We start from the raw sequence: 26,871 nt of genomic DNA on the forward strand, positions 1-26,871 counted from the left end.
AGAAGGGAAATTAATCACTACCGCTTACAGGATAATGCTGGCACTCAGAAAGAGCTTGCATCAGAGTATTTTTCTCACTTGAGGACTTCCACAGTCCTGCACATGGGATGACTCCACTATTACCCTAGGGGAAAAAAATCTCTCAACTGGTCAGTCTGTACAGCTAAGGACAGAGTATGGATAACTCACAGTGATCATAACTATCTTTCACGAGACAAATTTATAAGCAAGGTAACTGTGTGATTTAGAATAATCTAAAACTAGTATGCAATCTTTAAGGATGCACCAAATGATCGTTGGGAAGGCCTTCCAAAGTTTGCAAGTAAAGTTTACTAAGAATTATCTATATATGGATAACCAAAGTTTGTTAGTTACCAATATTCTCCTGCCATTATATTCTCTCCTGGGTGGGCTAAAGGGGGAACTGGCTTTGTATGAATGCCACTCTGGAGGCAGGAGCCCTGGGACCAAAAAGACAGAGCTTGCTGAAGAATCCACTTTCACCATCCTGAACTCATACTCAAGGATCATTACTCACAGTTTCAAACAGTTCTTCCATCAGTCCATTCACTTCCTTTTCTGCAAGAAAACCCAAACACTATGTTGTGAGAACAAGTTAATTTCATAAGAGGGAATTCCAAGAAAACAATGTATGTTATTTTCAGCAAGGCATTTGACAAAATCCTCATATATATCTAATATTCATTATTCAAAAACATTTACTGAATACCAACTATGCCTCAATCCTGTTCTAGATACTTGGAATACATGAAAGAACTAAACAGTCTTATTCTTGTGAAGCCAGAGTAGCTCAGTGGTTGAGTTTCGACCTATAAACCAGGAGGTCACAGTTCAATTCCCGGTCAGGACATATGCCAAAGTTGCTGGCTCAATTCCCAGTAGGGGACATGCAGGAGGCATCCAATCAATGATTCTCTCTCATCATTGATGAATCTATCTCTCCCTCTTCCTTCCTCTCTGAAATAAATAAAATATTCTTTAAAATATTTATATAAAAAAACAGTAATAATAAAAATTGCCCTGATGAGGTCTCAGTACCAATAGTGGGTGTTTAATGCATGCAATAAAAATCAATAATTTCTGCCCTAACCGGTTTGGCTCAGTGGATGGAGCATCCGCCTGCGGACTGAAGGGTCCCAGGTTCGGTTCCGGTCAAGGGCATGTACCTTGGCTGCGGGCAACATCCCCAGTGGAGGGTGTGCAGGAGGCAGCTCATTGATGTTTCTCTCTCTTCGATGTTTCTGACTCTCTATCCCTCTCCTTCCTCTCTGTAAAAAAATCAATAAAATATATTTTAAAAAATCAATAATTTCTGAAATATGTTTTCCATCACTGGCAATGAAGTAATTTTTCAAACAAATGACTCAAGTCAAGTGATGTGCTTTGCATGCCTCTAATCTTGCTCTCTTTATATTAAACCAGTATTTAATCAAAATGGTATTTCTAAAATCCAAATAAGTTCCTATTGATTTCCTACTTAAAACTCTTTGAGCTCTCTCTCCTTTTTGATAAATCAAAACTCAAATTCAAGGTTCTCAAATTCAAGTTCTGAACACTGATTATCCTTTTCTACCACCACTCACTCACACAACTATACCAACTACTTACTATTTTCCCAACACACTTATTATTGTTTCACAATTCTGCTGTTTATAGATGCTCTTATATTTATAATATCCTTCTCTGCCCCCATTTGCCATAAATTTCCTATTCCTCCTTCAAAACTAGGGGAAAAAAAAACCTCATCTTGTGAATCCTTCCCTAAGCCCTCCCACCCTAATTTCATACCATACACTAGATTATACCCTCTTTTAGGCCACTAGCATACTTTATACACAACTTATTATAGCACCTATCACTTTGTATTATAATGTTTTTTTTTTAAATATATTTTTATTGACTTCAGAGAGGAAGGGAGAGGGAGACAGAGATAGAAACATCAATGATGAGAGAGAATCATTGATTGGCTGCCTCCTGCACACCCCCTACTGGGGATCAAGTCTGCAACCCAGGTACCTGCCCTGACCGGAATTGAACCTGGGACCCTTCAGTCCACAGGCTGATGCTCTATCCACTGAGCCAAACCGACCAGGGCTATTAAAATGTTTTCTGTTTGTATCCCCTACTAAACTGTCACCCTATAAGACACAGCTATGTTTTATTCATTATGGTATCCTAAGTATAATCCCTGCCAAATACTGGACTCAATACATAACTGTGGGATGTGTAAATGAACGACTGATAGGCTTTCTGAGTATATACCTACATTTAAAGATTTATAGAAATAGGATAGAGGAAGCTTAAATGTCTTAGATTAAATGGAGTGCAAACTTTACCCTCAAAAATATACAAAGTGAACAAATGTAGATAGGACAGTCAAGAGCAGGACCCATAGTAAACACAGACTCACTGGTGATTCTCACTGCCCGGTCGGTGCGGAAATCCTCTGTGTCTGGTTCGTCACGGTCTTCCAGGAAATTATATTCTGGATCGTCATCATCATCCGCCTCATCTAGAAAACACAAAGTTTCAGACACTCATTCTCAACTCTCAACTCTTATCTTTAGTGACAATGTAAGATATTCAGCACTATGAGAATCTGTTCCAATAAAGTACATTTATCCTTAAGTTTTTAAATAATTTTTTTCCCTCTATGCCTTTGCACAGATCACTTCCTATAGCTGACTCATCTCACCTATTCTCTCTAATAAGCCAAATTTCTTCCGTCCTCCAAACAAGACATAAATCTGTCAAAATGCAACAAAAGCCTGAAAACTGAACATATAATTTATCTCAGGAATCTCACTTTGATTAGTGCATTATCTTATGAAATAATACTTTTGTTAAACTCATGAAGGCACTGATAGTGAAAAAAGGAATAAATCTAATTCCCCAAAATTAAGAAATGACTATAATACAAAATGCAAAGATGCAACATTCTATAAAAATTCAATACATACATGACAAAAAAACACAATATGAGAACATACAATAATCATTAAGTTTCAAAAATTATATCCCTACACTAGGACTCAAAAATAACTAAAAATACACAAATATAATAAGCATTTGTTATGTTAGGACATAGAAATATGGTTGTGTTTCTCCCTAATAATTTTCTCTATGATATCTTCCCCATTTCTCAACAAAAATTGTTTGCCCAGCTGGTGTGGCTCAGTGCTTGAGCACTGACCTATGAACCAGGAGGTTAGAAAGAAGTCACTGAATTATTGTTATATTATGGTAATATTTTTCTGAGACTTTATTATTTTTTAATTATTTATTTTAAAATATTTTTATTGATTTCAAAGAGGAAGGGAAAGGGAGAGATAGAAACCTCAATGATGACAGAGAATCACTGACTGGCTGCCTCCTGCATGCCCCCTACTAGGGATCAAGCCTGTCAGGCATGTGCCCTCCCTGGGAATCAAACCGTGACCTCCTGGTTCATAGGTTTTCGCTTAGTCACTGACACACACTGGCCGGGCCCTGGGACAACTTTAGATCAGTGATGTCCAAGATAACTTTCTACAATGATGGAAACATTTTACATATGCATTGTACAATAATAGTAGCCACTAGCCATGTTCGGAAATTGAGAACTTGAAATGTGGCTAGTGCAACGGAGGAACTGAATTTTTTTTCCAATATATCTTTATTGATTTCAGAGAGGAAGGGAGAGGGAGAGAGAGAGAGAAACATCATGGATGAGACAGAATCATTGATTGGCTGCCTCCTGCACATCCCTTACTGGGGAACAAGCCCCTAGCGCAGGCACGTGCCCTTGATCGGAATCAAACCTGAGACTCTTCAGTCCACAGGCTGACACTCTATGCCAGTGGTTCTCAACCTTCCTAATGCCGCGACCCTTTAATACAGTTCCTCATGTTGTGGTGACCCCCAACCATAAAATTATTTTCGTTGCTACTTCATAACTGTAATTTTGCTACTGTTATGAATCGTCATGTAAATATCTGATATGCAGGATGTATTTTCATTGTTCGCGACCCACAGGTTGAGAACCGCTGCTCTATGCACTGAGCCAAACCAGCTAAGGCAGGAACTGAATTTTTTAAAAATCTACCAAATGAGAAAACTAAATTCCTTATTACTGCTTAGCCATTAAGCAAGAGAGGAAGATGTCTATGTATTACAATGGAAATAGATCTAACTTAATTTAGTGAAAGAAACAAAGCTTCAGAGGTAGAACAATATATGCAGTATGATTCTTTTTGTGGAAAAAAAAATATTTGAGATAAATATGTGCTTGATTAAATACACAGAAAATATCTAGAAAGTATTAACAAAGATTGAAGAATAGAACTCTTTACTTTGTACCCTTTCACGATTTAGTTTTTCATATTAAAATCTTTCATTAAAAATAAAAATATAGGGAGAGACCAAGATGGCGGCATAGGTAAACACCTGAGATTGCTGCTGCAAACAACCACTTCACAAATACAACTAAAAGACAGAACGGACATCACCCAGAACCACAGGAAAGCTGGCTGAGGAGAGACTCTTCAACTAGAAGGAAAGAGAACAGCATACCGAAGCTCAGAGGAGGCGCAGTGTGAAAAATATAAAGGTACCGAGGTGCGCGCAAAGCGGGCTGGTGGCTGAGGGCGCGGTTGTCGTTTTCAATCAGGAGGGAGTCTCAGACTCTGAGCTCCAGATCCAGGCGAGTCTCTAGGGACTCAGACTCAAACGGGAGAAGCGGGATTGTCTGGCATCAGTTGAAACATGAGGGCAGCTTTCTCTCCGAGGTTTGCAGCGGTTGCCGGGGTTCTGAGAAGCAGAGCCTCTGGGAAAGGGACTGAGAGCAGCCATAACTGCTCCCTCCGCCCGCCCTGTTGATCCCGTGCGACCTGCCCCGCCCAAGCCCTGCGCAGAGCCATTTGCCGGATAGCCTCAGGCAAAGGCTAGATTAGCACCTCTCCAGAGGACAGAAGTTTTCCCACTGCAGATACAGGTGATTCTCACAGCCAGTCGGCCTGGTGGTCAAATCCCTCTAGTATTAACTACAACAATCAAGGCTCAACTAGAACAAGACTGCGCACAAAGACCACAAGGGCGTGCACCAAGAAAGCATAAAAAATGCGGAGACAAAAAAACATGACAGAAATGGAGGATATAGAGCTAAAAAACGCAATTTTGAGGGCTTGCAATAATGTGCTAGAAGCAGCCAATAAACTTGATGAGAGACTCACGAAAACTAATGAGACCCTCGATGCTATGATAAAGAACCAACTAGAAATTAAGCATACACGGACTGAAATAAAGAATATTATACAGACACCCAATAGCAGACCAGAGGAGCGCAAGAATCAAGTCAAAGATTTGAAATGCGAAGAAGCAAAAAACACCCAACCGGAAAAGCAAAATGAAAAAAGAATCCGAAAATACGAAGATAGTGTAAGGAGCCTCTGGGACAGCTTCAAGCATACAAATATCAGAATTATAGGGGTGCCAGAAGATGAGAGACAGCAAGATATTGAAAACCTATTTGAAGAAATAATGGCAGAAAACTTCCCCCACCTGGTGAAAGAAATGAACTTACAGGTCCAAGAAGCGCAGAGAACCCCAAACAAAAGGAATCCAAAGAGGACCACACCAAGACACATCATCATTAAAATGCCAAGAGCAAAAGACAAAGAGAGAATCTTAAAAGCAGCAAGAGAAAGAGACTCAATTACCTACAAGGGAATACCCATACGACTGTCAGCTGATTTCTCAACAGAAACTTTGCAGGCCAGAAGGGAATGGCAAGAAATATTCAAAGTGATGAATACCAAGAACCTACAACCAAGATTACTTTATCCAGCAAAGCTATCATTCAGAATTGAAGGTCAGATAAAGAGCTTCAATGCAGTCAGGATGGCCGAGCGGTCTAAGGCGCTGCGTTCAGATAAAGAGCTTCACAGATAAGGAAAAGCTAAAGGAGTTCATCACCACTAAACCAGTATTATACGAAATGCTGAACGGTATCCTTTAAGAAGAGGAAGAAGAAAAAGGTAAAGATACAAATTGTGAACAACAAACATGCATCTATCAACAAGTGAATCTAAAAATCAAGTGAATAAATAATCTGATGTACAGAATGAACTGGTGATTATAATGAATCAGGGACATAGAAAGGGAATGGACTGACTATTCTTGAGGGGGGAAAGGGGAATGGGAGATGCGGGAAGAGACTGGACAAAAATCGTGCACCTATGGATGAGGACAGTGGGTAGGGAGTGAGGGCGGAGGGTGGGACGGGAACTGGGAGGAGGGGAGTTATGGGGGGAAAAAAAGAGGAACAAATGTAATCTGAACAATAAAGATTTAATAAAAAATAAAAAATAAAATAATAAAAAAAAAAAAAATATATATATATATATACACACACACATTTTTGGTCGATAATCATTGAAAAGTCTGTACTGATTAAACTTCATCTAACCTATATTCTTTACTCAATATTAATACAGTTTATAAAATATTAAGTTGCATTGTTTGTACATAGCTATTTGAATGTCAAATCTTTTTCATGCATTTGTGGGTTTATCTCCCCAATAATATTTCTTTAATCCTTGGAATGGAATTCTGTCTTCCTAATCTCTACAGTCCTTTTTTCATAAGTCTCTTCACAGCAGATCCTTTTCCAACATTGCTGAATAATGAAAGCACTGAAAGAACCTATAACAAATGGATATTATATTAATGTTTGCACACCCATCTGGTTTGGGTGCAAGAACTGCAATAGGCAACTTCTGCCTACAACACACAAATGGGTCAGCCAATGTTCTCAGAATACCTATTTGACAAACATGTTGAAAAATCAATGAAAAACATATTCTTGGGTAAAGATTAAAAAAAGAGACTATGACAACATCTGGAATCACTACAAATGAAATCAACCTCATATCTTCTAAATCTACAGAAATGTATTGTACAAAACAATTAAATTATGCCTGATTTCCACTACAATACACTTTTTAAAACTCACCAATTTTAATAACATAATTTCACAGTATTTAAGAACTTTTACTTATATTCTAAAATAAAGGTTATGGTAGGGATTCTTACACGATGTATGACTGTGGTCAACGTTATTTTTTGTCTCAATAATCCTTCCTCACTTCTGGAAACACCATCACTTCTTTTGACCAACTACATACTCCAACCACATTGTTCTATGAGGTTCTGCCAATCAGAGAACTCCATAGTGAAACAGCCTTCCTACCAATCCCATGCAACACCAAGAAACTGAGCATGTGATCAAACGAAGGCAATCTGAGTTGTTCCCCTGGATTTTCCAACTGGACCCTATAGGAGAGAGTCCTTCTGATCTGAGGACAATGCAAGAAGTAAAGTGTGCTTATGACTATGGTACAAGCCTTATAGGATAAAACAGGTTTAATAATGGAGTTGACTGACAAAAAGAAGTAGAGATGAAGGCTATAGAGAAAGAAGGAGGCCTTAGCAGGGTCTCCACTCTACTGCAGGTTTTTCTGCCCTTTAGCAAAGTCTGGTTTCATCTGACCTTCTTGCAAGTGGGAGTTTGGATTCTTTCACTTGCATCATAAAGAACCTTAACACAACAGTCAAGTGAATCAATGCACTCCAGTGAGAGGGTATATAAAATTATGTGTGCATTTATATTTCAGGGGAGGATTCTTAGCATTCAAGATTCCCAAAGATTCTAAACCAAAAAAGGGGGAGAGGGGAATTTACATACTAACCTATCTATATAAAACTGTAATATGCAAATCGACTGAACGGCGGAACGACCAGTCACTATGATGTGCACTGACACCAGAGGGGCAGACGTTCAATGCAGGAGCTGTCCCCAGCCCGCAGGCCCCGACCAGCAGTGGGGGTGGGGTGGTGAGGGTGGGGTCAGCGAGCAGATAGGGCCAGGCCAGCCAAGGTGGGAGTGAACAGGGGTTCACCAGTGGCCCCACAGATCAGCTCTGATTGCCAGCCAGGCCTAGGGATCCTACCCATGCACAAATCTTGTGCACCAGGCCTCTAGTCCTATATAATAAAAGGCTAATATGCAAACCGACTAAACGGCGGAATGACCAGTCGCTATGACACATACTGACCACCAGGGACAGATGCTCAATGTAGGAGCTGCCCCCTGGTGGTCAGTGCGTTCCCACAGGAGGAGCGCTGCTCAGCCAGAAGCTGGGCTCACGGCACAGGCTGGGCTGAGGGACAACCCCGCCCCCCCCCCCCCCCCCCCCCCCCCAGTTCACGAATTTTGTGAACCGGGCCTCTAGTTTAAAATAAATTGCTTGATAAATACCAAATTCAATTAACCAAAAATACCTTCTTTAAGCTTCTAACTAATGAAAATTTCACCACAGAGAAAGTAGACAGAGTAGATAGTAAATGCAAGTAAAACTACTTACCTTCATTCCCCACATCGTCATTCATGAGTCCCCCAAGCCACAGCTTCCATTCCTCATCATCTGCTGTATTGGGGTCATACATGTCTGGGGTGATGTCTGGAGCTTGAAGCTCTGCCTCTAGTTGTCCCAGGGGAACATCTTTCAGAGGCCTCTTAGAGCGGGTTCGGAACGCAATGAGACTGTCATCCATTGGCTAGCCAATAGAGAAGGAAATAAAAACATGTCACTGAATGCCTAATGCTTCCAAATTCTTCAAACCTCATCATATTCTGTGTGCTTCTCTTCTTAGCTAAAAAAACAGTCTCTTCTCTAAACAATTTGGGTTTATTATTCTTTGAGAAACTTTAAGGACAATGACATAAGTCTTAAAACCAAATTTCAGCCCTGACCAGTTTGGCTCAGTGGATAGAGCGTCGGCCTGTGGACTGAAGGGTCTCAGGTTCGATTCCAGTCAAGGGCATGTACCTTGGTTGCGGCCATATCCCCGGTAGGGGGTGTGCAGAAGGCAGCTGATCGATGTTTCTCTCTCATCGATGTTTCTAACTCTCTATCCCTCTCCCTTCCTCTCTGTAAAAAAAATCAATAAAATATATTTTTAAAAAAACAAACCAAATTTCAAGGATATTTAAAACAGCTTACTAAGCTATAATTTATATGTCATAAAATTCACCATTAAAGACAGGCCAGAGTGGCTCAGTGGTTGAGCATTGACCTATAAACCAGGAGGTCACAGTTTGATTCCCAGTGAGGGCACACGCCTGGGTTGCAGGCTCAATCTCTACTAGGGGGTGTGCAGGGGGCAGCCAATCAATGATTGTTGTTTCTCTCTCTCTCTGAAATCAATAAAAATGTATTTTTTCAAAAAAAGAGAAATGATCCTTTCATTAAAAATAAATTCATGCCGAAACCGGTTTGGCTCGGTGGATGGAGCGTCGGCCTGTGGACTGAGGGGTCCCAGGTTCGATTCCGGTTAAGGGTATGTACCTGGGTTGCGGGCACGTCCCCAGTGGGAGATGTGCAGGAGGCAGCTGATCGATGATGTTTCTCTCTCATCGATGTTTCTAGCTCTCTCTCTCCCCTCCTCACTGTAAAAAGTCGGTAAAATATATTAAAAAAAAAAAAATTCACCATTACAGGTATAAAATTGAGTGGATTTTACTATATTCACAGAATTGTGTAATCATCAACACTACTAGTATCTAATTCCTGAACATTGTCTTCATCCCCCTCCCCCAAAATCCAATTCCCATTAGCAGTCACTCCCCACCCCATTCTCACCTGCATCTGGTCTCTGTTAACCACTTATCTACTTTCTGTCTCTAAAGACTTGCTTATGCTGGATACTTCATACAAATGGAATCATACAATACGTAGCCTTCTGTCTCTGGCTTCTTTTACTTTTTTTTTTTTTTTTTTTTCAATTTCCATATTTTTATGGCTTCTTTTACTTAATGTAAGCTCATTCATTTTGTAGAATGTATCACAACTGTGTTCCTTTTTAGTGCACAATAATATTCCATTATATGGATATACAATTTCTGGTTTATTCATTTATCACTTGAGGAAAATTTCATTTGTTTCTACTTTGGAGCTATTATGAATAATGCTGCTGTGAACAATTGTGTATACATTTTTACATGGACATGTTTTCAGTTCTCTGGAAAAGGAACTGCTGGGTCATATGGTAATTATTGAGAAACCACCAAACCATTTTCCAAAGTGGCTCCACCAGTTTATGTTCCCAGCAGCAACATATGAAGGTTCCACAATCTTCCACATCCTTGTCAACACTTGTTACTGAACATCTTTTTTATTATAGCCATCCTAGTGGTGATGAAGTGATATCTCATCGTAGTTTTGATTTGCACTTTCTTAATGACTGAAAATGTGAAGCATCTTTTCACTGCTTATTGACCACTGTATATTTTCTTTGGAGAAATGTCTATTCATATGCTTTGCCCATTAAAAATTTTTTTTTAATTTTTTAATTATAGTTTACATACAGTATTATATTAGTTTTAGGTATATAACATAGTGATTAGGCATTTATATAACTTACAAAGTGATAACTCATTAAGTCTAATACCCATCTGACACCATACTGTTGACTATATTCCCCTTGACTGATTTTATACTAGCAATTTGTACATCTTAATCCCTTCCCTTTCGTGGTTCATCCCCCTCTAACTCCTTCCTATATTTCCCATTTTTGAATTGGGTTGCTATTTAAAAGAACATTTTTTTAAATTTACTCATTTTAGAGAGAAAGGAAAGAGGAGGGGAAGGAGGGGAAGAGGGGGAGGGGGGGAGGGACGGAGGAAGGGAGGGAGGGAGGGAGGGAGGGAGGGAGGGAGAGAGAGAGAGAGAGAGAGAGAGAGAGATAAGATTGAGATTTGTTGTACCATTTATTTATGCATTCATTGGTTGAATCTTGTATGTGCCCTGACCGGGAATTGAACCTGTAATCTTGGTGTTATCAGGATGACGCTCGCCGAAACCGGTTTGGCTCAGTGGATAGAGCGTCAGCCTGCGGACTGAGGGGTCCCAGGTTCGATTCCGGTCAAGGGCATGTACCTGGGTTGCGGGCACATCCCCGGTGGGAGATGTGCAGGAGGCAGCTGATCGATGTTTCTCTCTCATCAATGTTTCTAACTCTCTATCTCTCTCTCCCTTCCTCTCTGTAGAAAATCAATAAAATATATTAAAAAAAAAAAAAAAAAAAGGATGACGCTCAAAACAACTGAGCTACCCAGCCTGGGCAAAATCTAAATTCTTTATCATGGTTTTCCAAAACCTTCATGATCCTACACTCTAGCCTAGCTCTTTGAACACTCCTACTACTACTTCCCGTGATCCTTATGAATCAGGGGCTTTAAATGTGCTATTTCCTCTGAATGAACCATTTTTCCCCCAGATCTTTTATACATGCCTGGCTCTTTCTCATTCAGATCTCAACTCAAATGTCATCTCCTCAAGAGGCTTTGTTGTTGTTAATCCTCACCTGAGAATATTTTTCCACTGATTTTTTGAAAGAGAGTGGAGAGAGGGAGAGACAGAGAGAGAGAAACATTGATGTGAGAGAGACACATCATTTGGTTGCCTCCCACATGCACCCAGACCAGGGCCAAGGATCAAGCTGTAACTGAAGTATGTGCCTTTAACTGGAATTGTACCCAGGACCCTTCCGTCCATGGGCCAACGCTCTATCCACTGAGCCAAACTGGCTAGGGCTATGTTCCACATTTAAAAATGCTTTCTTTCACATACCTTATTCCTTCCTTAGGAACTGCCATTCTCACAATAAAACAGTACAAATAAAAAAGAATATCAAAGACCTACAATTTCATAACTTTTACTTATCATATCAAAATGTATTATCATCCCTTCCTCTTCCCAACATGAGCAACAAATAAATTACTCCATTTGACTTTCCCAGTGATTTATTATTTAAAAAAAGATTTGTTGTTGTTAATCCTCACCTGAGGATATTTTTTCCATTGATTTTTAGAGAGAGTGGAAGGGAAGGAGGGAGGGAATGAGAGAAGGAGGGAGGGAGAGAGAGGGAGAAACATCCATCAATGTGAGAAAGAAACATCAATATGGTACCTCCTGCACATGCCCAGACCAGGGCTGGGGATCAAACCTACAACCCAGGTATGTGCCCTGAACCGGGAATAGAACCCTTGACCCGTGGGTGCGTGGGGTGACACTCTAACCAATAAGCCACACCGGCCAGGGCTCGAGCAATTAGAATTATATTTACCTGGAAAGAATCCATGCAGACTGGACTAGATGCCAGTTCCTCATCCACAGCATGCAACTTCTCCATGAAAGTACTATCTCTGGTCTGTTTGGGCTTTGGGGGGGGTGGAGGCCCCATGGGTACGACCTCGGCACTGATGTGCCTGATGGCAGGTGTGGCAATTTTCTCAGCCTGATTAAAAGATGCAAGCACATTAACAAATCAATGGGAGGGATGGAAGGAGAGAGGGAGGCATATCTTTCATATACTAATGATCTTTCTGGACCCATCTGGATAGATGTGATGGAGGTACATAAAAACAAAGACTCTGTCAAGTATATTAATTTAATTAGATTTCATGCTGTTTCCAACAAAACCAACAGGATGCTACTTAGGTTACCAAAAGTGGGAAATGTTATAAAAATGCCTTTAGGACATTAGAAAACTGGTATAAAAAAGAGAAGAGTAGAAAAGAAGAAACTCTGTTGGTCACTCATATTTGGCCCCTTAATCAGACATCACAAAAGCTCTTTCGCTATCACTGGGTTCAGTTTGCTGTTAAAATGTTCATTGATTTAAGAGACTTTGGAATTGAAACAGTTATAATAACCAGTTAAAAATTCCAGGAAGATCCTGGCATGATTATTGATCTTGATTCATGTTTGGCAAAGGGTAATAGCTCAGAATTCATAGTTATAACATCGCTTTTGTATGATGCAGATTTACCTCTGATAATATGCCATTCTCTTCATCTGTTTCATTCATCTCAGAAGACTGTCTCAGTCTGGATTTCTTTGCCCCACGTGGAGATGAAGCAGTGCTTTCAACATCACTTTCCAACAAACTCTACAAAACATATCCGGTTCACTTTTACATTTATGCCTCTACCTTATTCCACTGAGTCTGAAGTATCTCAAGAGAATGAATCACAAACTATCATTTAATTTGGTCAGAGTAAGAGAAAATACTTTTAAATAAAAGCTTAATATTTTGAAGGTGGGAACAGAGATCATCAGATCAATATGCTCATCAGCAATGCAAACTTTGTAAAATTGTAAGGCATTTATCAAAGATCCTTTTATAAATAAGTCAAACAACACATTTAGAAATAGAATATTACCAAAAAAGAAATAGAATATTACTATAGCTAAAAGAAACAAGATAGATGAATCTCAAAGGATTAATGTTAAAAAAGAAAGCCAGACACAAAAGAACACAGACCCTCTCCCTTTAGGGAATATAACCATGCCAATCCCTCCCCCTTCTCCTTCCCCAACAGGTATGTATCTCCTAAACACCAAGGGACCCCAGGAGACTTGTGACCAGGCGAGAAATGGGCAGCAGCACCTCTTCCAGGGCTAACTACCTGAACCTGTCTCCAAGACCCCTTTTCTCTGACTTCCTAGTGAGCCAAAGCAGCCCAGCCTGGGGTCTCCTGTTGCTGCTTCAATGTCCTTCCTTGTTTCACTGTCCTAAGTGTGTTTTTGCTGCAATCAATAAATTCTTGCTTGCTTTTCTACCAAAAAAAAAAAAAAAAAGAATACATGCACCACGGGTCCATTTATATAAAGATTAAAAACAGTAATTGAACTATAATGTGCAGAGCTGCAAATTTAGGTAACATAACTATAAAGAAAAACAAGAAGCCCTAGCCCGTTTGGCTCAATGGATAGAGCCTCAGCCTGTGGACTGAAGGGTCTCGGGTTCAGTTCCAGTCAGAGGCATATGCCTGGGTTGTGGGCTGAATCCCCAGTTTGGGGTGTGCAGGAGGCAGCCAATCAATGATTCTCTCTCAGCACTGATGTTTCTATCTCTCTCTCCCTCTCTGAAATTAATAAAAATAATTAAATCAAAACAACAAGGAAGTAATTACCAAAAAGTCAGGATAATGGTTATCTTTAGGGGAAGAGAAATGATTATGAACATGAAGGGCAAATAAGAGTTATCTTGGCAATGCTATATTTAATGACTTTGGAGAAGTTTCATGAGAATTAGCTTTGTAATTAGGCTGTATATTTTTACTGTATGTACAGCTCTGTATGTTAAATATGTTATATTTCATAATATAAGATGTGACAAAATTAAGAGTGTGAAAATACCTCTCAGACTTGGATTTATGCAAAGTGAGTAGAAAAAAGAATGGTGTCTCAATACTCTCTATAGAACAGGTGATATTACAAAGGAAGAAAATACACTCTGCCTTATTGAGCCAATTTTTTTTCTATATTATCAACACTCACAGGGTCACCACTGACCTCTTCAGCAGTCTCATCTTCTTCTTCATCATCTGGCTGGTACTCTTCATCTGAGGAATCATCTTCTTCGAGGTTGATATCCACAAACTGAGGAGGCTTCATAAATACAATTACAGAAAGAAATGAGGTAAATAGGAAATATAAACCACATGTATTTGGAAAATAAGGGGGGAAAGACAAAGCAGGAGGGCAAAAAACCCTAAGAGCACAATGAGCTAAAAGCAAGTAACAAGAAGCAGGGGTTAAAGAGACTCCTAGCAAGAAAGTCAAACCTAGCAGTTAACAGAATAGAAGAAAAATTAAAGCTGGAATTTTAAAAGTTTAAGTTAAAAGTCCCCAAGATGTTAACAAATAAAAAGTACTTAGGTTTCAAAACTAATGAAGTCTTTCTGGAAAAGATTAAGAATTACCTCTTCCAAGTTTACCTTAATTTCATTGGCCTTCTTAATTGGTGAAATATTCCATGTTGGAATTACCTACCAACAGAGAATATAAGTAATTAAGTTCTCTTGCCTAGAATAGACTGTTTTTCATTTTTACTTTCTCTTTACCATTACAAAGAGCCATTTACCTACCATGGAGCTGCCCTGAGCTAGGGGTATTGATTATTCCTGAGGGTATACTCTCAAATATTTGTCACAGCTTGACAGAAGAAAAGGTGAGAAAACTATTTCCATCATCAGCATTTCTGCCTTAAGCCAGGTAAGAATCTGTATCTGTCTTGTATACTTTATATCACAGCTTGGGTTCACAAGAAATAATGAATGTGAAAACTACTTGTAAACTACAATATTATAAATGACAGTAGCCTTTGACTTCAGTTTTTTTTTTTTTTTTTTTTTAGTCAATTACATAAATCTACCATTAGAATGCCTCCAAAAAGCCAGCCAGGAAAAGTTCTTAGGAGCCCTAGCCGGTTTGGCTCAGTGGGTAGAGCATCGACCTGCAGACCAAAGGGTCCCAAACAGTAGAGTTGGAGGAAAATGATTTTAAAATAATTTTTTTAAAGCTCCTACATAGTGCTGACAAAATGCCATTGGAGTAGGAAATTTCTTGACTATTTACTTGTGACCCAATCAAAATCATTTTATGAACAAAATGCAACAGGCCACTAGGTTCTATCTCTATAAGGAGCCTCAGGTTTTCCACATTTCAGCACTGCCAGGTCCTAGCCACTTATCTAGCTCTGTGTAGCTAGGCCTGTGATTCAGGGCCACACTCTTTCTCATGTTTGTTTCTGAACCAATCAGTTTCCCTATTCCCAAATACATCATGATGGCAAAGCAGCATCTGGAAGTGTACTGGAGTTCTTCTATTGAGCATTAAGAAGCGAGAGGAACTCTAATCCTGCTCTTCCACATAAACGATAGTCTTGGGTTGTTCCACTTCTCTACACCTATATTCGTGGCTGGTAAGCATAATCCAGAACCTGATTTGGATCTCCTTGGCCTTTTATTCCAAATCAAACATGGAAATAATGTCAATTACACTCTATATGTCAGGCAGACTTCATGTAACTTCTGTCTCTCTGATGGCTCCATTCATCAGAGCTACCACATGTTCATTTGTGTACTTCCTGAAGATGATAGTTCACTTAATGCAACAGGGTTAGTTGATTAAATTAAAAAATATGATGTGGCTGTCAAAAAGCAGACTGCATCAAAAGAAATATGGTATCTGGAACATTGAGGGGATAGCCTAACTTTAACCTGTACTAGTTAAAACATATCTGAAGCAGTAGATTCCACTTTTGGCATACTTTTAAAAGGATACAAACTAAGTACATTCAGAAAAAAAGGGTGATTGATAAAAGTACTCAAAGCTATATCACATAAAGACCAATAAAATATTGGGGGACATTTAGCAAGAAAAGAATGTTACAACAAGAGATGCTAGTTTTCAGCCCTAACCAGTTTGGCTCAGTGGATAGAGCGTTGGCCTGAGGACCGAAGGGTCCCAGGCTCGATTCCGGTCAAGGGCATGTACCTTGGTTGCGGGCACATCCCCAGTAGGGGTTGTGCCGGAGACAGCTGATCAATGTTTCTCTCTCATCGATGTTTCTAACTCTCTATCCCTCTCCCTTCCTCTCGGTAAAAATCAGTAAAATATTTTTTTTAAAAGAGATGCTAGTTTTCTTTGACTAGAGGAAAGGTCACGTGGAAGAAGAACAGACATTTCTTCTACAGGGTTGCAAGAAACAGAACTGGAAAAACAGGTAAAAACTGCAGTATGTATTTCGGGTCCATCTTCCTCACTACCAGAGATAGAACGGACTCCCACAGATTATCACCTGCCTTGTCACAGAAGGTAACCATAAACTGGACAAGTGTTTGTTTAAGCAGGATGTAACATGGTTCCAAGCATCAAAGACCTCGCTATACCAAAATACTTCAGAAGTTTTCAAGTGCTTCTCAAATTTCAGTGTGCAAAAGAACAAACTAGTGTGTTTTCAACAATACATAATCCCAGCCCTACTCATGGGTCCTGATATGTAGGTCTGAGGTGAGCCCAAGAACGTGCATTTTTAATAAGACTCCCGAGGGAACCCACACCAGGGTGATATTGATGCAAGTGGTCCCCAGGACACACTATGAGAAATACTTAACATTGCCACATATAACATGAATAGAACAACTGACCTCTCATTGCTTTCAACAATTCTAAGTGGTTATCTACCTATCAGTTCCAAAGAAGTAATATTTTCACATCAACTAAAATAAAAATAAACTATGCTGATGATTTCATATATTCTATCTTTACTTGTCTTTTACAAATCTTTCATTAAGAAGGCAAACTCAGACCACAATAATCACTATATTTTTTCCTCTACAAATAACCTGAAATTAGATATTATTTACCAACCTAAGTAAACAATAAAGAAAAAACAGAACACCCACCACTCCTTTCTCCACCACTTCCTTAAGTTTAGAGCGTGTCATTTTGGGTTCCTAAACAGGGGAAAATGAGAAGAGTCAATAAAAATCATCGTGTAATTCTTGAATTTTGAGATGCTAACTTTGCCCCCAACTGCCAAACTATTTACAGACTCCAAGTGGCTCCTACACTTAGCCAGTTTACTGGTAGCTCTGTTCCATGACATTAAAAAAATGACAATTAACGACTCACAAACATTGGCATATCTTCAGTCTCACTGATGGCTGCTTTCATCATTGCTACCACATGCTCATTTGTGATTACTTCCTGCAGAAAGAGAAAATTTCACATTATGCAACAAAGATGTGTCACTCGATAATATTCATCTCTCTGTAATTCTGCTACACATATGTAGAGACAAATGAGAGCTATATACTCAAACAGCTCCAGATTAGGGTAATGCAAGGCAACTAAAAGCAAAGAAGCAAGTTTTGCATAAAAACACACAGCTTCAAGCAATGTAACAGCTTATTAACTGCTACATATTGAACAATAGTATTTGCATATGTGCAAAGTACTGTAAACTGTTAACTGGACATCTTGTCAGGCATATTAACCCACAAAAGAGTAAATCCAGTATAAACATTATCATCATATCATCTTCAAATCTAATAAATAATACAGTAAACAATCGAATCAGTGAAGGCAGCAGAGGAACAGTTTATCTTCCCAGTTAAGTTCTTCTTTAACATTTGTTCAGATTTCAAATGTGTGCTGAGTGCAAAGAGAAATCTATCTTGAAATGTAAAATGTTTTGCCATAGGTAACTCACAAAATTAGTAATTCACATACCAAGAGTCAAGAATTTCCTGAGTACTTTTATTTGCTTTCCATAGAAAATTTCCATTCCGATTACACAGCCGTCCCAGTCTTACTCACGTGAAGGATGTTTCGCACATTGACTGCTGTCAGGTTGTGCTGCTTGGCGCCATCCTCTAAGGTACGGTCCAGCCTATCATCCAGTTTTGGGTCATAAGCCAAAGTCCCTTCTTCTTGACCCCTTCCATCTCGTTTCCTCTTGGTACCCTTTTTCTTTTTCTGCCTTTTCTCACTTTCTTCACTGTCTTGCTCTTCTGCAAATAAACAAAGAACATCACCAGAATCTCCAAAGCAACTGCTCCCCAAACATAACCCCAAAAGGCAACCTTGTAAAAGAGAAACCAGCTGCCAGCTGTCCGGCCCTGGAAATCAAAGATTATGCTGTGGCAGTGGTGGTAACGGTGGAGGTGATAGAACTGTCACAGTAATAATACCTAACTTTCTATCAGACAGTCTTCTACACACTTTATATGTAGAAATTCACTTACTCCTAAGTAATACTCCTTATGAAATAGAGACTATTCTTTTTTCCGCTGTACAGGTGGAGAAACAGAGGCTAAGAGATAAGAAACTTTCCAAAGAGCCAGTAATGACAGAGCCATGTTTTGAAGCCAAGCAGTCCAGCTCTAGAATCAGTAGTCTTAATTATTACTCCACATTGCCCAGATAATGCATAGAAAACCCTCGGTTTGTGGCCCAGTTCTACCACTTAACAGAGTAACCTTGGCAATAGTCTCGTTTTTTCTTTTATAAAATATAGATATCTGCCCATCAGGAAAGCCACGTAGATTAAGTTAAATAATATATATCAAAGTGCTATATAATCAATGAAACATTATATAAATGTAACTTATCATAATATTACTATTCAGTGTAGAAAAGAGAAAAACAAGGAGCAAAGCTATAAAAATTCCACTCTGAATTACACAAATAAAAAAGGTACACACACAAAAAAAAGATACCAAGTATCTCCATTCTACAAGAAAGGAGCACAAATATAACCAGGAAAAGAAAAAACTTCCTGCCCTGGCCGGCGTGCACATATCGGGGTTGCAGGCTTGACCCCTGACCCCAGTTGGGGTGTGCTCGGGAGGTAACCAATTGATGTATCTTTCTCACATCGACGTCTCTCTCTCTCTCTCTCTCTCTCTCTCTCTTCCTCTGTCACTCCCTCCCTCCCTCTCCACACAACCTCCTCCGTTCCACCATCTCTAAAAATCAATGGAAAAAATATCTTTGTGCAAGGATCAACAAACAGAAAATACAAATCAACCAATAAATACATAAATAAATAAAACAGCAAATCGATGTCTCTCTCTCTCTCCCTTACTCTAAAATTTAAAATGTTCTAAAGAGTAAAGAAGTAAAAAGCCTACAACTATTGTCATACATAATGGAGAAACACTGAACACCTTCCCCCAAGCTCAGAAATGAGACATGATGGTCACTATCACCACTTCTAACCTACATAGTAATTTGCAGTATATATGAAAAAAGAAACCACGGGTTCACTTAAAGCCACTTAAGTTGAATAAAGAAGTCTATTTACTTGTCTGTATGTGTTATGCTGCACAAAAATATAGTTCAAAGAATTTTTAAGGAGGACTAATTCTATAACCTATTAATTCCACCCAACGAAAATAAAGTACATATGCTCACCGGGAGATCTATAGTACAATGTTCACAGCAGCACCATTCAGAGTAGCCTACAACTAGAAATGACCCTTATGTCCATTAAGAGTGTTTTGGTTTTGCTTTTATTTTAGAGAGAGAGAGAGAGAGGGAGAGACATCTATTGGTTGTCTTCTGTATGCACCTGACCAGGGATCAAACCTGCAACCTGGGTATGTGCCCTGACCGGGACTCCAACCCACAACCCTTCAGTGCACTCCAACCAACTGAGCCACACTGGCCAGGGCAAGAGTTGAATGGATAAAGAAAATGTAGAACATTCAAGAACAGAATACTACATAGCAAAGAAAATGAACAATCTACAAATACATGAAACAATGTGGACCAATTTCATAAATATATAGTTAAGTGAAAAAAGGCAGTCACACAACGTACTTTATATTCCATTCATACAAAGTACAAAACAGATGAACCAATCTATGCTGCTAGAAGTCAGGATAATGGTTACCCAGGGGTAAGGTGTTGGTAATAACTTAAAGGGAGTACTTTTGAGTACAGGTAATATTCTGTTTCCTTTTTTAAAAAAATACATTTTATTGATTTTTTACAGAGAGAAAGGGAGAGGGATAGAGTTAGAAACATCGATGAGAGAGAAACATTGATCAGCTGCCTCCTGCACACCCCCTACTGGGGATGTGCCCACAACCAAGGTACATGCCCTTGACCGGAATCGAACCTGGGACCCTTCAGCTCACAGGCCAACGCTCTATCCACTGAGCCAAACCGGTTAGGGCTCTGATTCCTTTTTTTAAAATGGGAATGTTCCAAGGAAATGTTCATCTATTTTTAGAGAGAGAAAGGGAAAGAGGGAGAGAGAGAGAAAAACATCAATGCGAGAGAGAAGTATCAATTAGCTGTCTCCCATACAGGCTCCAATTGGGGACCAAACCTACAACTCAGGCATGGGCCCTGATCGGGAATGGAACTGGAAACATTTGGTGTATGGGCTGACACTCCAACCAATTGAGCCACCCCGCCAGGGTAGTAATATTCTTTTCTTGATCTGGTTGCTGGTTACACAGGTGCATTCAAACTCTGAAAATTCAATAAACTTTTATATCTTAGGATATGTGCAGTTTTCTGCATATTATACTTCAATAAAGAGGGTTAATTTAAAAAAAAAAAAAAGGAAGAAAAAGAGAGCCTACCCATTGGAATAAAGAGTCCATCATCCTCTATCTCTTCCTCAGCTTGGTGATCTGAAGTCCTGAATGGCTTTCCTTGAGGAGAGGCACAGGCATCTGGCTGAGATGATTTCCTAGGCTGGGCTCCTAGTTTTACAGAGTGGCTGCCTGATGGCAATAAAGGCATCTCTTCTCCAGAATGCATCTGAGGCTTTCCTGGAAGAATTACAAACACTGCTTTACACTTTCACCATTCTTAGTCATACTCTATTGTAGAAATCAGGATCTTGTTATATAAAGTCCTTTGTAGGTAGATAACTTTGTTAATGATGCTTATACTATACAGGCATTCCTCTCTCTTAAAGACAGTGTCCTAAGAAAAATATTGAAATATGCTCACATCCAATTTACTCATCTATAATGTCAGGGAATAGAAGTAGATAATTGCTAAGGTCTTTCTAGCTCTATTACACTGAGAGCTATGCATTTATTTCCTACTAGAGGCCCGATGCACGAAATTCATGCAAGAGTAAGCCTTCCTTCCCCCAGCACCCGGGACCTGGGCTTCCCTCACAGCCCCGGCTTCGTCCGGAAGGTCGTCGGGTCTAATTAGCATATTATGCTTTTATTATTATAGATAGAAAAATCAGATTCATATGGGGGGGGAGGTGTTATAGTGCTGATGACAAAGGGACAATTTATATAGTTGACCATTAACATCACATTTAATTAACTATAAATGATATACGTTATAAAATGTGGTTACCAGAGGGGAAGAGGGGTGGGGAAGGACAAAGAGGTAAAGGGGGTCAAATACGTGGTGATGAAAGGAGACTAGACTTTGGTGGTATAAGTAGACAGATGTCATATTACAACGTTCTACACCTGAAATTTGCACCATGTTACTAACCAATGTTACCCCAATAAATTTAATTTTTTAAAAAATCTCTAGATTCCACTCAATAGCTAAGTGACATTGAACCCCTACTTAATTATCCATTCCTTGTTTAGCACTCTAATCTTGTATTTTTCTCCAGTTCTTCCTGTCTTCATGTCACCATTACAACTTAGTTTAAAGAAAGAAATTTAACAATCAGCCCCTCAAATATGTTCCCCATTATGACAGCATGCTTCACCATCCCCCAATCCAGATACCTTAAATCATAGCAGTCTCTGAGCAACATTAGTTATTTCTTTGTCAAGTCTAAATTATACTCTTTATTCTCTATTCTTTATAAGGTCTTAAGGGGATAACAGCATAGCTGTGAATACCTTGATCTGCCCTTTCTTTCTGAAGCCCTGCTACATTCCTACACAAACACAGCACACAAATTAATCACATGTTGTCTTATACTGTTCCAAATGTTTATGTCTTGTCTTTCCAACTAAACTATAAGCTTCCTGAGGTTAGAACTATGTCTTCTGCTTCTTTTATGCATCAACGAGAGGCCCGGTGCATGAAATTCGTGCACTCGAGGGAAGGGGAGTCCCTCAGCCCGGCCTGCCCCTCTCGCAGTCTGGGAGCCCTCAGGGGATGTCCAACTGATGGCTTAAACCCTAAGCCGGCAGTAGCTAAGGAGGCGGGAGAGGCTCCCGCTACCGCCACTGCGCTCACCAGCCGTGAGCCCAGCTCAGGGCTTCTGGTTGAGCAGCGCTCCCCCTGTGAGAGCGCACTGACCACCAGGGGGCAGCTCCTGCATTGAGCGTCTGCCTCCTGGTGGTCAGTGTACATCATAGCAACCGGTCATTCCGCCATTCAGTTGATTTGCATATTAGCCTTTTATTATATAGGGTTAGCTATCACCTACAGGAAAAGTTCAAACACCTGAGCATGGAGAATAAAACCCTTCACAATCTAAGCACAATCTACCACTCTGAAGTCATCTCTCACCACTTCTTCCCAGCAATGTCACCATCCTCTTCTGCCTCTGACATCTGAGTTCACTACTGTTGGCCTATGAAACCCTATGCCATCATTCTGTCAAACTGCAACTCATCCTTCAAGTCCTAAGGGTTAGGCAAAGCCTTTCCCAATGTCCCAGGCAGTAGTCTCTAAGCCACTGGCCCTCCTCCACAAGCCCCACGTCATAGATATGCACCAAATCACAAAAAGCTATACATAGTTCATACCTCCAGAAAAGAAAGGATAGAGAAAGGAAAGAAAAGGACACAGGAGATTTAAGGAATGGGAGGGGAGAAGAAAACCTCCACCCATTCATAAAGTTCACTGCTGACCTTCGGAACTCTGCAATTCCAATTCCATGCCAAATCAAGATCGCCTTTCAGAAAAAAACTAAATTTTGTAAAGGCACTGACAAGAGTGCAGTAGCAAAGGCAAAGACAATGCCAAACCGCTGACAAGAAAAACATAGCAAGACCATGCATAGCTTACCTCCCTCTTCCTTGACTTCTTCACTAGGCTCTCCTGAAAAAGGCTCCTTTGTGATAAGATGATCACCTTCGTCTTCTTGGGTAACTGGCTTGGGCCTGAGTGTCATTTTCTTCCCTCTCTTTGAACCAATGGCAAGGAGTTTTTCTTTATCAATGTGTATGTTAAGGGGCTGGGAAGACTCCAAGGAAGGTAGGGCGATTCCCGTTGAGATGGCCACATTAACAGCTTCTAGAACTGCTGCATTTGTGTCCTGGGTGAGTACCCTGGAACTCAAAGATGGATCTTCCACACCAAGCTGATTTCCTGCATCCTGCACAGATTCAACTTCCAGACCAGCTGCACTACCATGACTTCGACCCCAGGCCAGTGACACTGACCCCAAGTCTTTAACCTGATCAGATTCTGGTTGAACAGCTGACTCTAGGTCTAAGTCCTCTTCCTCCAGGTTGCCCTGATGCTGTGGGAACTCAGTCTCTGAAGTTCTTCTCTTCTTACTGGGCAACATTTTAAAAGTCCTACTTTCATTCCATCCTGAAAGGATAAAAGCAAGTTTTTTATCACCTTCATATTAACTATGATAATACTTCCTCAAATATATTTTCACTTACTCATATTCAATCATGAACACAGTACTTTATATCAAATGCACCTTATTTCCATTAGGTGGAAGTGGACAGACAGTGGTTAGAGTGCCTGAGATCCCAATTCTACTGCTGATTAGTAAGTTATCCTGCTTAGTGACTTAACCTCTCTAAACTTCAGTTTCCTCCACTGTAAAAAAGAATTGTTTTTACCTCATAAGAGTTGTTATAAGAATTACATAGTAGCCCTAACCGGTTTGGCTCCGTGGATAGAGCGTCGGCCTGCAATCTCAAAGGTCCCAGGTTCGATTCCGGTCAAGGGCATGTACCTTGGTTGCGGACACATCCCCAGTTGGGGGTGTGCAGAAGGCAGCTGATTGATGTTTCTCTCTCATCAATGTTTCTAACTGTCTATCCCTCTCCCTTCCTCTCTGTAAAAAATCAATAAAATATTTTTTTTAAAAAAAAGAATTACATAGTAAATGATGAGTGTCAGTTATTACTATTACCACCAGGAGGGTAGAATAGCACGATGCTGAGACCAGAGTCAAACTGTCTGGATTTGTTTCCCAAGTCTGATTCTCTCCAGCTTTGTGACCTTCTATACATTAATCACTTAACCTGAACCTGCTTCTTCGGTCATAAACTAAATTAAAAATAGCAGTTACATCATTAGATAGTAATTTATTAGATCAATAAATGTTCTCCATTTCTGTTTGCATAAACAGGTTATTTCCATTAACAGAAACAATCCAAAAGTAAAATGTGTTTGTTTAAAGAGGTTAGGCTTTGCCCTGGACAGTGTTTCTCAGAGGTTAGAGCGTGCACAGGCCCACACACCGAAGGCTACAAGTTCGATTCCCGCCAACAGTATGTACCTGGTTGCAGGTTTGATTCCTGGCCCCAGTCCAGGTGTCATGCAGGAGACAACCAATCCATGTTTCTCTCTCTCTCTCCTTCCCTTCCACTCTCTCTAAAATTAATCAATGGAAAAAATATACATCTTTGGGTGAGGATTAACAAATAAATAAAGAGGTTAGGCGATATTAACAGAAATTCTGTGTTGTAAACAACAGAGAGATTCCTACTGTTCTCCGTACTAAGTTACTTCTGATGCTTGCTTTCAATTCCAGTTATCACAGTTTAGGAGCAACACTAACCTAAATTGGATGGTATCTTCTTTCATGTACTTCTAGCACCTGTTTGCAACCTCTTTTATAATAACTTTTGTAATTGCCTCTTGTCTGTCTCCTTTCTATCTGCCTCCACAAAAAAACTATGTGGTTTTTCAGGAAAAGGACTTTTTCAACTAGTACCCCTAGTACCAGGCAGTATCTGCCCCATTGTAAAGACTGAATGAATGAATGAATGAATGAAAAAGAGTGTGGCTCCAGCCGGTGTGGTTCAGTTGGTTGAGCATCCTCCCATGCACCGAGATCACCAGTTCGATTCCCCGACAGGGACATGCCCAGGTTTCAGGTTCGATCCCCAGCAGCGGTGGAGGCAGCAGATTGATGTTTCCCTCTCTCATCAATGCTTCACTCTCTCTCTCCCTTCCTTTCTCTCTAAAATATCAAAAGCATATTTTAAAAAAGAGAGCATGAACTTCCCTACTCTGTGCTTATTTTATGCAGCATTTAGACCAAAGTTAAGCATTATATGGAAGCTTTCTAACCAAAAAACTTTACCCAATAAAATAGGTACAAGAACAGAATAAGTTACCTTGTGTTAGAGTTCTTCATCACTGATAATGTTCAAAGTCTGAATGCCCATCCACCAGGGCACTAGATGAACGTTTGGACTACAGGACTGCAAAATGAAGTTCTTTTTTATTTTATTTTCCGTCTTAAATAATTTCCCGTATTTAAGGAGTTGAGAGAAAGAGAGAAACATTGATTTGTTGTTCCACTTATTTATTAATTCATTTGTGGATTCTTTTATGTGCCCTGACCGAGGATCGAACCCGAAACCTTGGTGTATCCTGACGGTACTCTAACCAACGGGGCAGACCGGCCAGGGCAAAGTTCCAACTCTTCAGAGTCTGAAGAGTTAGTTTTAAGCCTCCCTAATTCAGCTTCCACAGATCCTAGGAGAGATCTCCCCCCAACTCCAATCTACCAACGCCTTTATCTTGGTAATTAAAGCTCAAGGGCGGGTGGTAAGTGCGTAAGGGGAGTGGGAGTAGCTTAGGCGAGTCCAATATTCTGCAGATGAATTGCTGAGGTCCAGAAAGGGGGGGGGGGGGGGGGGGATTAAGAATGAAAGAAAAGACAGCCAGCTACCATTTAAAGTCAGCAGCGTACAGGGATCGGCTCCCGGCACTTATAATACAGCAATTCTAAAGCGGCTCACCTTTTAGGAACTGGAGTGGGACCAACAGGGTGAACGGATGCAAATCCGAAGGTAGCCCCCGCGCGAGCCCCTCCTGGGGATATTTTCCAAAAGGGGGGCCTGACTGCGCTTTTTACCAGGGGCCGAGCACTGGCCCAAGTCCCCGCGCCCGGCTAGACCCCCTCGGACCTCTACCTTCTGTCCCACACCCCGCGCCAGCCCTCAAACCCGACCCCCGCAGCCTGGACATCCCGCGCCCGGACGTGCAGCCCCCACTCGCCACTTCCCGCCTCACGGCACGGGACACGGTCCCCCCATCAGCGACTGATCCCGCGGAAACTCGGAGTCGGGGCCACCGGAAGTCAACCGGCGGCAGCAACTTACGTGCGCGCCCCCGAGTCGCGGTGCGTGGCGTCAGGACGTCAAAGAGCGCGCTCCAATCACTGGGCGCCGTCCCACTTGCGGGCGGGATGAAGCCGCAAGGCTAGCACGTCCGTTGTGGGCAAAAAGTTTTAAGGAAATATCCCTCTTACTCGGCCCCAGGCGCTGCTCAAAACAAAACCTGGAGTTGTGATTCG

The 26,871-nt window shown here is 40.5% G+C and overlaps 1 protein-coding gene across 11 annotated transcripts in view; it reads right to left on the reverse strand.

The window, feature by feature from the left end:
- Positions 1–26,655, reverse strand: part of GON4L (gon-4 like) — a 51,338-nt gene extending 24,683 nt beyond the window's left edge. For 4 of the 11 annotated variants that reach the window (XM_070396428.1, XM_070396422.1, XM_070396432.1 and 1 more), the window contains exons 1-14: positions 26,315–26,655; positions 23,382–23,912; positions 21,014–21,205; positions 18,234–18,427; positions 17,547–17,621; positions 17,318–17,368; positions 14,846–14,896; positions 14,406–14,516; positions 12,892–13,011; positions 12,187–12,357; positions 8,424–8,616; positions 2,432–2,533; positions 539–579; positions 29–124 (exon numbers count right to left, since the gene is read on the reverse strand). In XM_070396428.1, the coding sequence (XP_070252529.1) occupies positions 29–124; positions 539–579; positions 2,432–2,533; positions 8,424–8,616; positions 12,187–12,357; positions 12,892–13,011; positions 14,406–14,516; positions 14,846–14,896; positions 17,318–17,368; positions 17,547–17,621; positions 18,234–18,427; positions 21,014–21,205; positions 23,382–23,886 (1,902 nt within the window). In that variant the 5' untranslated portion in view covers positions 23,887–23,912; positions 26,315–26,655. Of the gene's footprint in view, positions 1–28; positions 125–538; positions 580–2,431; positions 2,534–8,423; positions 8,617–12,186; positions 12,358–12,891; positions 13,012–14,405; positions 14,517–14,845; positions 14,897–17,317; positions 17,369–17,546; positions 17,622–18,233; positions 18,428–21,013; positions 21,206–23,381; positions 23,913–25,684; positions 26,291–26,314 lie in introns of those variants that run through there. The other 7 variants (XM_070396430.1, XM_070396431.1, XM_070396426.1 and 4 more) reach the window with 6 other exon arrangements.
- Between the last annotated feature and the right edge of the window lie 216 nt (positions 26,656–26,871).

The sequence above is a fragment of the Myotis yumanensis genome, unplaced genomic scaffold (genome assembly GCF_028538775.1).
Source record: "Myotis yumanensis isolate MYYU_CA2020_CCGP unplaced genomic scaffold, mMyoYum1.0.hap1 SCAF_17, whole genome shotgun sequence".
Taxonomy (NCBI): Eukaryota; Metazoa; Chordata; class Mammalia; order Chiroptera; family Vespertilionidae; genus Myotis; species Myotis yumanensis.